Source organism: Sinocyclocheilus anshuiensis, unplaced genomic scaffold, assembly GCF_001515605.1.
Source record: "Sinocyclocheilus anshuiensis isolate Anshui unplaced genomic scaffold, SAMN03320099.WGS_v1.1 scaffold277, whole genome shotgun sequence".
Taxonomy (NCBI): Eukaryota; Metazoa; Chordata; class Actinopteri; order Cypriniformes; family Cyprinidae; genus Sinocyclocheilus; species Sinocyclocheilus anshuiensis.
Window position 1 is genome coordinate 174,740 of NW_015536463.1, and position 13,633 is coordinate 188,372.

The window sequence follows — 13,633 nt, forward strand, 5'->3', positions numbered from 1 at the left end:
AATACCCTTCACTTCTTCACCCCATCCATAGATACCGTCCCAGGAGGACAATATTTGTTTTTGGACCGAATTAATTGTTGAACTTCGCCCACTGGTGTGCAGAAGACGTCTAACTGTACATGATACAAACTCTGAGATGATGTACAGCCTTTAGCCCATTCAGATTAAGATTCAGAGCCAAGAACAGTTAAGCCCGCAGTTTCATTCCATAGGGACAGGATATGTCTTAGTGGAGGACATGGTGTCCCTGTCCTCCCATAGCGCACAGTTTTGGGATGAATCATAATGTAACACCCCAGAGGATTTTTGTATCTGGGCAGCTAAACCTTTTGAAAATATACAATACAGATGGGAAACTGTGAAACTGAACAAGAGCTTTGCCTATGAGGGCTGTTTTGACGTTCATTTATAAATGTGCGTGCACAAACTAAGGTTATTCTGTCTAATATTAGATTATTAGATGCATGTAAGTTTGAAATGTCAAGCTATTGGGGGAAAAAAAAATTAAATGAAACATTATGGCCTACATTTAAGAGCCTGATGACTCTTGTGCGCTGTTGTTTGGACATGAATGAGAATTAATGAGTTGATAAAATTAAAATGCACTGCAAGGACAAGCATGTCTAGTATTTCCAGAATAGAATAGTAGGAAAAGTATGTTCATGTCTGAGTTTATTCAAATTGTTGTGATGCCATGTATACAGGAATATTACAGCTGTGGACCATGTAACCTTTTTCCCCCAAACTTTTAAAAAAGTTTTAACCAGCATATGGACCTTAATTAGAAAATGAAAACTAAATCAGTTTTGAATCTTAAAGACATTTAAATAAATAAATAAATCCTTACATTTACAATAGGGTTTCAGCACTTCGTGCTTGAACCGCTAATTAAAAATGAAATAAAAATAATCATTAACCCCTTGTGTTATTCCACACATGTATGATTTTTTTATCTCCTATGAAACACAAAAAAAGACACTTGTAGTATTTCATATTTAACCTGTATGTGGACCTTAAATTTTCATTTGAAATTTTAGTAATTTTATTATGTGCTTTTGTCATTTTTTATATATATTCCAGTATTAGTGCTAGTCATTTTACTTTAACCTACTTTATTTTAATTAGTTGACAAGGCAACATTTGTCATTTTCGTTTAGGTTATGTAAATGTAAGTTTTTAATCTGTAAACCAAAAGGCTTAAAAACATACTAAACAGTGTTTTTTGAAAGAGTAAGTGTGTGTGTGTGTTTACTCACCCCCGAGGCATCCTAGGTGGCCTCCTTTAGCGAATCGATGCGTTTTTGTAAGAAAAATATCCATATTTAAAACGTAATAATCACTTTAATCTAGCTTGCGCCAACAGTTGTACATGGAAGCAGTTCAGGGTGGATGACGTATGAGGTCAGCATTGTGCATGCGCCGGTGAGTCTTGTGAAAACCAACGTTTGTTAACAGGAGCAAAGGAAGCAAAGTTTCCTTAATTTAGCAAAGGAAAACCAGTCTCCTCTTGGCTTATATCGAAATCCTCTGACATTCTTCTTTACAAATCCTCATTTTGTACTTCTAATTCGTGACCGTTGTTTTGTTTTGATCTCTCCCCTGCGCTTCCGCGTTCGTCACTTCTGAGTGGCGCATGCGCCTCATACATCATCCGCCCGGAACTGCTTCCATTTACAACAGTGAGCGCAAGCTACATTAAAGTGATTATTACATTTTGAATATGGATATAAGGAGGCCTTTGTTCACCTAGGATGCCTCAAGGGTGAGTAAAACACAGCCTAATTTTCATTTTTGGGTGAACTAACCCTTTAATGTTTATTTGTTGTTTGTTATAATTTAAAATGAGGATTTAATGAGGTCCTATTGCCTCAGACCACAAAAGGAAATAAAAACACATTTGGATAGCAGCAGTACTTTTTGAGGACAGCTTCCTGGCATGCATTAGTTGTGTTACTCTTTAAAGCGTAGCATTGTGCAGTGCCCGTTCTGTGTCATGGTATTCACCGCAGTGATTGAAGTACAGTGCATTCTGTTCTCTTCCAATGTCACACGTGCCAGTTTGTGGAACACCTGCGAGGGCTTTCTGAGCATTGAAAAATGTGATGTAGACATTGTCAATTCTGTTATATTTTAACTGACTTGAGTAATAGCAGATGTGCATAGACCTCAGCAGGTGATAGAACATTTTTAAATATCAGTATTATAGCATTGGTTTGGATATGTGAGGGATACAAGTCCATGCAGCCTCCCCAACCCCCCACACTTCCTGTACCCTCTCCCATATGAGCGCTGCAGCACCTGCAAGCACGGGCAGGAAGCCAGCGCAGGTGCTAACGTAGCATCGTCCGCTCGTAGCTTGATCGGCGTGCCAGCAGCTATCAGACCCTGAGAATCTCACAGTCGCACACTTCCTCCCTGTCTGAGTCTGTGACACGGTGAGCACTGCAGAGTGCCGGGATCCATCGTTATATTATACAGTGAAACTCTGAGACAGGTGTTACGTGTGTGCGTATGAACGTATTCAGGCTCGGGCCTAGTGAAGGATGTGGTGGCTTTGAGCTCTTCTGTCTTTTACATGTGCGTGTGTAAATATAGAAATAATCAGTTACGGTTGCAGACCTGATTCATCAATTAGTTCTTCTGTTTGCGCACTGTTGCTTTGATTTTAATCAGGGCTGCTTGACTGAGGGTGGATTCCGTTCTGGGTTGGAGCTGCAAGAGCAAACAACCTCTGGTGCTTTTAACCCACTGTTTGATCACTTATGCTCTCAGCTGCCATTAGGTCCTCACAGGCAGAACTTCATATCGTTCAGGTTGACAGGATAATGGTTTTGAAGTAGATGATGTGGTCATTTTACTAAGAAAAGTGTTTAGAACTACATTTTTTTTCTATTATGGCAGTGCTTTTAATAAACAGTGGTTGCTAAGGCAAGGGTTAGTGATTTGAACAAAATTCTAGTAATGATCTTTGGTGCTTAACTTGTCCTGCACCATCTTGTGCTGCCGAATGATACCTCAAACTGTGTGGCTTGTTAGTCGGCGCCGATAACCTCGTGGCAGTGTGTTGCGCTTCCGGTCCTGCCCCACTTTCTCTCTCTCACTTCACTTCCTGTCAATTAACTGTCCTATCCAAATAAGGACAGAGTTTTTCTATATATTTTTATATTTATATTTTATTTTATTTGAATACAGATATTTTTTAATAATAGTTTTTGTAGTTTTAGTTGATGATAACCACATTATATTTTTATAGCATTTGTATAATTGTAGTTTTTATTTTCAGTTTAGTTTTGAACCACAGCAAGTGCAGATAATGTATGATGATGGCATTCCAAAAAAAAAAAAAAATTATCTTATATGTTTTTTCAATAATTTTTTTATTTATTTGCCCTAATATTGAAAACATTTACCCTTGGAATTAATAAAATGAATAAGATCATTGATTTAAATTGACGTCATGACCCTACATTATTTTAATGCTAACATAAAAATGTATAAATTAATACTCGTGAATATTCGATGAGCATTGTGGGATACTTTTTTTTTTCAGTACTTGTTTGAGGCAGTTGATTTACCATCAACCTATGTTTTCATCTGACAGAAGTATTTGCTTCCAGGAATATGTCTGGAGTTGTAGCAGAAAATCCCTGGAATTTTTGTGTTAACGGATGGGTCTGATGAAGGGCACACTACTGCTATAAAAGCTTTGTTGTCTCTTGTCTTTGTCTGACTGTTCATTTTTCTGGTCTTCAGAATCATCTTCTTTCATCCCCCACCCCCCACCCCCATCCTCTTCTGGTGTTCTAGTGCTGTAGCCCCATTTCCAGGATTGTGTACTTTGTCCAGCAGGCCTATCTGCACGATCATCTTCCCCTCAGGCCACAGCAACAGAGCTGACAAGCAGAGCCTTCCCCCATTGCACATGAGCTCATGATGTGAAACAGGGACCTGTTAATACCTCAGAAGCTCTCCTTTTCTAGGGATGGCTATTTTTACTGCACCAGAGAGAAAATCATCTCTCTAGCACCAATTTGAAATCATCAGTCTATAAACTCAATGAGCCAAGTTGTAAGGTTTCCACTTTAACACTTTATGGTATTATGTTCAAATGATGGAACATTTTTCCTATTAGATATAATAGGAAAAATAATCATAATGCCTGATTGTTTATGCCTGATGAAGGTCGCATGACTGGTGTGTTTTAAAATTCGTATTGAAATTTGATTTGCAGACTTGTGCAGTATTCATCTATTTTTGTGAGATATTTTGGCATAAAATAGAAAAATAAAGACTTAAAAATAGAAATATATTTAGATTATGATTTGATTATAATTCCTAAAATGTAATTATTTTTAATTCTTATTTTTTAGTTGAAATGTACACTGCCATCCAAAAGTGTGAGGTCAGTAAGTTGTTTTAATTATTATCAATTTTGAAAACAGTTGTGGTGGTTAATATGTTTGTGGAAACCTTGATACGTGTTTGCAAGACTCTTTGATGAATTGAAAATTTAAAAAAAACAGCATTTATTTGAAATACTTTTTTTTTGTAACAATTTCAAAGTTTCACTTTTGATCAGTTTAAGTCATCTTTACTCAGTAATAGTACAAATAAGTAAATAAATAAATAAAAACACTGACCCCAAACTTTTGAACAGTAGTACAGTACATACACTTGGAACCCCTGTGCGCTCAAATTGCACCATTTAACCTCAATTATACTTAAAAGCAGAGCTCACTGTTAGGGAGCTACTTTACTCGCCCTTTTCATCGAATATTTTTTATAGAATGTTGTGTGTATGCTTTTCTAGGAAACACTTTTTTTTTTTTTTTAAACAAGTGTCCTGAAATGCAGTTAGATTATTAGGAACCCTTCCAAATAAACAAAGAACTGAACTAATATAATTGATCCCACTTGATTCAAGTGCAGTGAAGTGTCAATTTTCTGTATTACTGTATTATACAAAGTTGATTTGTGAACAAAGAAACATTGATTTAAGCCATCAAATAAATCAGATGTAGAAAAAAAAAACTACCTAAATTTGAGGAGCACCCCAGCATGAGTGTTTCCTGTGAGGGTGATCACAAAAGTAGTCATGGAGAGAAAATCAAATGTTGGTATGTTATTGTTTTTTTGTCCACACCTCTACATAGTCTGGGTCTTGTCTGAGCAGCTTTATGGCTGTTATGTTTGGTCCAGGGGTGCTGTTTCATCTCAGCCCTGAACACTTGATTTAGGATGTGCACTCCTTCAGACAAGTGACAAGAGTCTGTAGCTCATTAGCCAGAGACTTAAAACACTGTTTTATATGTTAACCTAAGAGAGGCATTTAACTTGTCTTTCCCTTTTTTTCTGTTTCACTTTTCAGGACGCATCCATAGCACATCGCTTCCACTTGATGAGGGAGAAACATCCAGAGAAGTTTAACAGCAGGTGAGAGAACATGCATTCATGAATGAGTATATGGAGAAAAGACAAATGGAAAAAAAGAAAAGAAAAACAGATGCATATGAATGATGCAAGTGAGAAGAAAAGACGTTACAATGTAACATCTGAGAAGGCACTAAAACCTTTACTAAAACCTAGGTTCTGTTTAAACCAGCCATGGTAAATTATGAGCAAGCCACATTGGTTTCTGTTTCTGCTGAGTCAAGCCACATGGCCCTGCCCACACTGAATACTCACTGAACCAAAATGTTGGTCTTTTCAAGTGAAGTTTCACTTTACTGAATCAGAAGCAGCCACTCTTTTCATATTTTAACATCCTTGACTTTGTTGGTCTAAACATACATTTACACTTGGCATGAATATAAACAAACTTTTTCTCTATCAATTTTTGTGTCCAGAGATCAAAATCCTTTCAAATTGAAGTTTTATGATTTGACCTTCGAAAAAATACTTCTTTTTAGGGCCAAAAACAAAAAACCCTGATGAATCAGCGCTCTTCAAGCTGCCTGTGTTTATGTCAGGTCTATCGCAATGGCGAGCGGCTGACTGTTTCAATTTATTTGCTAGCTCGAGTAGAGTCAGTTTGAATGGAGTTTCTTAATGAAATGTTATGCAACACCTCCCTGCTTCAGCAGTGGAAAGTAAACCGGTCATGTATCCTTTAGAGAAGGCCATTTAGAGTGGTAAAGTAGAAATTATATAGTCTAATTTGGACCCTCTACTATTATCTCCACTCAGTTGGATCATTTGAAGTAAGGAGGAGAGTTGAGCAGGTAGAATGGATCAGGATGACGTTTGCGAGGCAATTCAGCATGAGAAAGGATAGCAGTGAAATCATCATTGCTAAAAGAAATTTGTAGCATACAATAAGCCTCCATCGGTCTTCCAGCAATAAAAGGGTAACTGCTAAAACTGACCCTAGAACAGCACTTTGGGTCAGCTCTAACAGCTCCATAAAATATGATGTTTTATCTTAAGGAACAGTCCCTCAAAGCCTCTGGTGCACTTTACAGTAGCCGTTCTGAGCTCCCTTTGATGTGGATCTCTTTCAAGTCTGCTCTACTGTTCTCTATTCTCTTGGATGAGAAATGCTGTAAAAAGTCTGTGTAGCCCTTGGCCACAAAGTACTCTGAAAAAATGCAGTTTTTTGTTAAGCGTCATTGGTCCTGCTTGGTAAGACTCCAGGCATTTTAGGTTGCCATTCATTCCATGACATTCAACTCAATAAGGCAGCAGAAATATTGAGATTTAGTTATTGGTTGCATAATCTGATGTTGATTGGACAAGCAGTCTTCCACTCATTATGTAATATATAATTTTTATATATTTTATAAATGTTATAAATGTGTGTGTGTGCACATGCACACACACTGCTGTTTCAAAGTTTGGGAAGAGTAAGATTTATTGTTTGATTATTATTTTTATATAATGATATTATGGGGGGTAGTATGTTGATCGTAATATATTCATTCAGAAAGGATACATTAAATGAAATACACAAGTATTTGTAGTAACTGTATAGGCATTTATAATGTTACAAAAGAGTTCCATTTCAAATAAATGCTGTTCTTTTGAACATTTGATTAATTTAAGAATCCTGACAAATATAAAACAAGGCCACAAAAATATTAAGCAGCACAATTTTTTTCAAAATTGGTGATGAGTAATACGTAATAATAAATGTTTCTTAAGCAGCAAATCAGCATATTCAAATGATTTTTTTTTTTTTTGATACTGCATATAATTATTTGATACTGAAGACTGGAGTAATGTCTGCTTTAGAATCACAGGAATTAATTGCTTTTGAAAACTTATTTAAATAGAAAAAAAATATTTACAATTTTTTAAATCACACTGTATTTTTCAATCTGTACGTATTACAGTTTCATTAATTGTAATCATACTGTTACTGTATTTTAGCTCAAAGTATGTATGTTGGTACCTTTTTTAAGTTATCTATATAAATCAATATTGAATTTTATTGTTCCTCATTTTTTGGTTATCAGCCGTAACATGAAAATATTATCATAAATATCTTATGAATATCAGCCAGAACTTTAAAATTAGTGTATCCCTGCTGTTTGTATCACAGCACCTGTCTGTGGTCATGGCATGTTTGCAGGCAAGCTTTCAGTCGAAACAAATAGTGAAGAATCCCTGTGCTCACCCTTGGAGCGCCAATCAGATTAAAGGACCAGAACTAACTGTTGTATAATGCATTTGGTATAATGCATAAAATGATTATTCGCTCTTTAAATTCATGTTAGAATTTAAATCTGTAAAACTGTTCCACAAGAAGTGTTTGAGTGGCAGTGACATGTACCGAGGTCATATATACGGTATGATGTCCTGTATACAGAGCTCTGCTGTAAAACGCTGGATGCTGGGATTATATAAAGATGGATGACAACCACCGTCACACGGTTTTCCATATTAGAGTGAGAACCTGTCACGGCAGCACAGCTTTTTTAATAACTTTTAAAAATAAGTCCCTAATGACTCATACACGATCTGAATTATGGAACCTGCCTGGCTGAATTAACTAGTTAATGTTTCAGTCGTTCATAATTCATGCACCTAGATTTCCACAGCGCATTAAAAGCGTTACAGTGCGATGCCAAACATCCTGTGGTTTCTCCACAATGCGGGGTTTGCAGTTGCAAGTTTCAGTCAAATGTGACTCATTTGCAATTTATCTTTAAATGACTGACAGACGGAGAGTCCAAAATAAGAATAAATGGAATTATGTCCTCAGCCCATTTAAATCATTCAGTGTTTAATCCCAGAGTGAGTCACCCAGAAACACAATATAAAACAGTGCCAAACCAAATGCTTTATCTGCTTTGCTTTGTTCTGCAGATTTAGAATAGCCAGCCAGTGCATCTGCCAATCTATGGCTTTCTAATGAGGGATGCGTTCAGTGTTTTTAGGATTTGAGAACGCACTCTCAGAGGCAGCGTGCCACCAGATGGTACATAAATGATGGTTGCCATGGAGTTTATCCTCATCGAACCTGTTTATGTGACATGTTTCAGTCCACCTGTTATACTTCACTCCTATGAAAACAGTGCTTTTAGTTTTAACTGGCACTCGGAGCAGCATAATGATGCAAAATCCGCATTAAAATTGAATGCAAATTCCATTCAGGTGTGTTTATATGTGCATGCGTGTGTTAACATCCACACGTATTCCCACAGTGACGTGTGATACACAGGGGGGAATACATGTGACTTCTCTCGCATCGGCGCTCAGTGATCTGCATCAGGGAACCCGCAGCCCAGGTGCTAATGACCACGAATGCACAATGGACCCGAGCCTCTGTGTCCGCTCCTCCCAACGGGGCAGCCAGAGGAAGTTTTGGATTAAGAGGTGTCAAATTGCCCCATAGAAAAGAAAAAAACCCTCTGAGATGCCTTTGTCTTTTCGATTAAAATAACAATGACAGCTCTGTGGACAGTCAGTTTCTCAAGCAAACAATGGCAAGAAGATGAGAGGCAGGGCTGAACACAGTGTTCATGGGGGGATCTTGTTTCCCCTAATATCATGGTGGATTACATTCCCACACTTTATTCCTTTGCTTTCGCAATGTTTTCTGTTGAAGACTAATTTCAAATTAGTCTATTGGCTTAACTGTTTAAATGCAAGATAGAAAAAGCTACAGAAAAAGTAAGATTGCAGTAATGATGAAAAGAATAAAAAATCTACTATAAAAGAAAATAAAAATTCAACATTGATTACTTTAATGAATGTTAAGAATATGGTCATTGGTATTAGCCAGAACCGTCAGTTGAAAAATATGGACTAAAAAATTATCTGTAATGTTTTTTAAAGGGACAGTTCACCGTTCAAAAATTAAAGTTCTGTTATTAATTACTCACCCTCATGTCGTTCCGAACAGGTAAGACTTTCATTCATCTTCGGAACACAAATTAAGATATTTCTGATGAAATCTGAGAGCTTTCTGACCCTGCATAGACAGCAACACAACTGACACGTTCAAGGCACAGAAAGGTAGTAAAGATATTAAAATAGTCCATGTGACTTCAGTGGTTCAACTGTAATTTTATGAAGCTACGAGAATACTTTTTGTGCGCAAAGAAAACAAAACAATTTGTGTTCCGAAGATGAACAAAGGTCAAAAAATGACAACAGAATTTTCATTTTTGGGTAAACTATTGCTTTAAGGTGATCTCATATAATTGTTATTATGTGTTTAAAGTAAATTTTTTTCCACATATAATATCCCTAAATAATATTATTATATATCTCGAAGACTTGTCATCTCTTTATTTAGTATTGGCACCCACCATAAAATCTCTACTGTAGTTATCATGGTAAAATTTGTGAAACACCTTAGCTGCATTATTCATCTCAATAAAGATTTGAACTTGACTGAATGAATGCTTCACAATTACAGTATGATAACGCTTTGTATGCGGCAGTCAGTGAGGGGTGGGGGTGCATTAAAATGCATTTATTTCTGCCTCAAAAAGCCATTGATGGATCATCAGCGTGTAACTCAGCATGCAGTTCGACTACTGTATTTTCACATTGATCTGTGAAAAGCATTGGGCTTTTTCACTCTGGGCTATTTGAGGTCAGGTAAACGTCCCTTTTTACTCTGCAGCATGTCATTTGCACCATAAAAATCAAATATGGCATTAAACATGCCATTAACGGCTGCGCTCTGAAAGACATTTGTCTGCTATGGCTGTTCATTTGTCCTGCGGTTAAACGTTTTTATATTTTTTATCTTTTTTATTTTATCTTTTTTATCTTTTACACTTGTGTTCTTTGCAAACCCTTTACAAATATTATGAAAGACTTTAATTTTTGGGTGAACTACTTCTGTAAGAATTACTCTGTCAGTTTTCAATTCAAATATATCAGGTCTTTATAGCAGAGATTTTGATTGTTTAATGTCATTGGTTTTAAGTTGGACATAAATCCTGCATTATGTTATACTTGATAGAAATGAAGATATTATTGAATGAATAGAAAGAAGACCTCTTTCTTGAATTTATCCCCACCAGCCTCCAATCAACTTTTTCTTCCCTGGTTAAATTAGTTGATTAACGTAATAAATGTCATGAGATGAGACTGTACTGCTGCGACACCTCCTCCGATCACGTGACCAACAGAGGAAAAGGCCAAAAATGGTCCTGACCCAAGCTGCCGTCTGTCTGCTCAGCATGTGAGCATGTGTTTCATAACCCCTAAGAAGGTGTCTAGGTTATGTCTATGTGAGTAAGGATGTGTGTGTGCGTTGACCAATTCATTGTGTATTTTAGTGCAAGGACCGTATGTGTGCGTGGGTGTGTGTGTGCGCAAATCCCTCCGCGTGCACATATGTGTGTGTGCCGGGACTCAGCAGAAACCCAGCGTGGCTGTGTTCTGGAACCTGTTGTTCCCTGCTGCTCTATGCCCATGGTGGGGAGGAATAAATATATGCTTCCCTTCCTCACTTTCTCTGGCTGCTGCCAATAGAGCAGCCCGACAGAACCTACCCCCTGCCCTGACCCTCCTTCCCACACACACACACACACACACCCTTGCTGTGGAGCAGGTCACAGGCAGACTGCTATCTGGAATCAGACCACAGAGTCATAGAGTTAGCTGAAGATTAACTGCTATAAAAACAATCATTTGTCCCCATCAAAATTTATATAATATTTTGATGTTGTCAAATTAATATAATAATAATTATTATTATGATTATTATCATCATCATCATTATCAATGTCAATGTCATTTTATACAACTTAAACTTTGTTCACAAAGTGCTTTCCAGAAGTGACTAGTCAGATTAACAAACTGACTAATAATGAAGAATATGTCTGCAATTCAAAGATTATTATTATTATTATTATTATTATATTTTGTGTTGTAGCATCTTATGAATGATGTCAAATTATCAAAAATATTATTATTAATAATAATAATTATTATTACTATTATTATTATTATTTGTAATAATTATAATTATCATTATCAATTTTATTTAATCAGAACAGAGGTTATCGGCAATAATGGATATAATAATAAAAAAGAACATGCCTGACAAAATTTGCACTAGTATCTTTATTGGATATTGTCAAGTTATATTATTATTAATAATAATAATAATAATAATAATAGTAGTAGTAGTAGTAGTAGTAATAACAATATCACTATTATTATTATTATTATTATTATTATTATTAAAACATTTTACAACATTGCCTACAAAGTGCTTTTCTGAAATTAATAGTCAGATCCAGAAATATGATTAGAGATGTTTAAATAATAAGATTATTTAAATTTAGTAGTAGTAATAATAATAGCAATATCACTATTATTATTATTATTATTATTATTATTATTATTAAAACATTAACAACATTGCCTACAGTGTGTCACAAAGCAAGGTGCTTTTCAGAAATGAATAGTCAGATCCAGAAATATGATAAGAGATGTTTAAATAATAAGATTATTTAAATGTTATGTTATTATAATAGTTACATTATTAACTGTCTGATATATTGAATTATTTAATGATTATAATATAAATTATTATTATATGAAGCAGACCATTAATATTAATTTTGTTGTTATTAGTATTTTTGCAAGTGTTTACAAAGTGCTTTCCAGAAACAACAAAGAAAGATTGAAAGACCCAACTGCAAAAGTCTGTTCTGAGCTCAGAGTGTTCTGATGGAAAGGAGTCACATTGATCCGTCTGAAATGATGCTCAGCCTTGCCAGATTACAGTGGGGATATTCACACTGAAGTCTTTCTTCTCTTGTTCCCATCACAAGAGGTTCATCACATCTTATCTTTAACCCCCAACTCACTCCCATTTGAGCTGTCAGTCAGAGGCTGTATCCGAGTCCCGATCAGCAGGGTAAGGACTGAGCTGCGTTGTGACTGATTGGTGCAGTGATACAGGGGCAGAGAGCTCGCAGGTCAAAAAGTCATCAGTCTCTGAAGGGATTATGGGAGATGGTTATCTGGGCCGATGACCAGCAGGGTGTGTATTTGTGATTGTGTTTGAGGAATGTGTTGGTTGTATTTAAAGGTTCGCTGACCCTTAACATCTACATCCAGATTTTGAGCACAACTCTAGTCAAGAGGATTTTAGCATGACATTTTAAATCTAGTCGACCTCTTAATGCCGTTTGATTGCTCACTTTTGTTGGATGGCCAAAGATGCAAGCCTTTAGTCTTTGCAGCTTCCTCCAAAGCCCAGAAGACAATTTTCTAGCAGGCTGCTAACAGAACTTCATTTTTCCCCGAATCAAACTGGGGGTGGAATGGAAAGAGAAACCCATGGCTAATTGTTTTTTCCAGAGCTTCTCAGATGGAAGTTAGCTAATGAGGTTAGGCAGCTTGACCCTGTTGAAATCGCAGTGTGGGTCTAATTGTGATCTCAAATCTGCTCATAATCTCTTAATATGACAGAATGAAGGTAGCAAGTTGCTGGAGTATAAACTGAGGGAGAGGACGACAGAATAAAGTTTTAAAGAAACAGTAGCAATGCTATCGACTTGTGACAGTGGTTCATCTGTTTTCAAAAAAGTCGCTTTTTGAGTAACAAGCGGATTTTTCAAGCAAGGTGTGGTATATCACAACAAAACTCTACATTGCTATGTTTATGTTCCCACTCTAAAATACCTGTCTTTCTAAAATATGTATTGTTGTTGTTATATTATTTACAGTAATGCATTTGAGATACTGTATGCATTTGTTGCAACGCATGAGTTTCTTTGCATCCAACCCATGATCTAATTATATGATATGTGATATATTATACATGTATATATTAATATTATGTATATTAAATATTGAATAATTGATATCAAATATTAAATATGTATTAAATGTTTAATAAATAATAATACATACATAATAAATATGTTTAAAATAATACATACATAATAAATATGTTTAAAATAATACATACATAATAAATATGTTTAAATATTAAATGTATTATATATATTATTTATAAGTAATATTTAGTTTATTTAGTTGTTGTGACTGAAAGAGGAAAATCAACATTGCTTCCACAACACTGTTTTTATGTATTCAAACCTGGAAAAAAAATTACATTTATAGCATGCTTTATTCCAGGATTCTGATGGCTGGCTTAGGTTGTCTGATTTTTTTTTTTTTTTTTTTTTTTTTTTTTTAGGATGTTTTTGCA

The 13,633-nt window shown here is 35.7% G+C and overlaps 1 protein-coding gene across 2 annotated transcripts in view; it reads left to right on the forward strand.

Annotated features, from left to right (window-relative positions):
- Positions 1-13,633, forward strand: part of LOC107672245 (diacylglycerol kinase beta-like) — a 118,391-nt gene that overhangs the window by 75,781 nt on the left and 28,977 nt on the right. For both annotated transcript variants that reach the window (XM_016465725.1, XM_016466471.1), the window contains one exon: positions 5,369-5,433. In XM_016465725.1, coding sequence (XP_016321211.1) covers positions 5,369-5,433 — 65 coding nt within the window. The remainder of the gene's footprint in view (positions 1-5,368; positions 5,434-13,633) is intronic.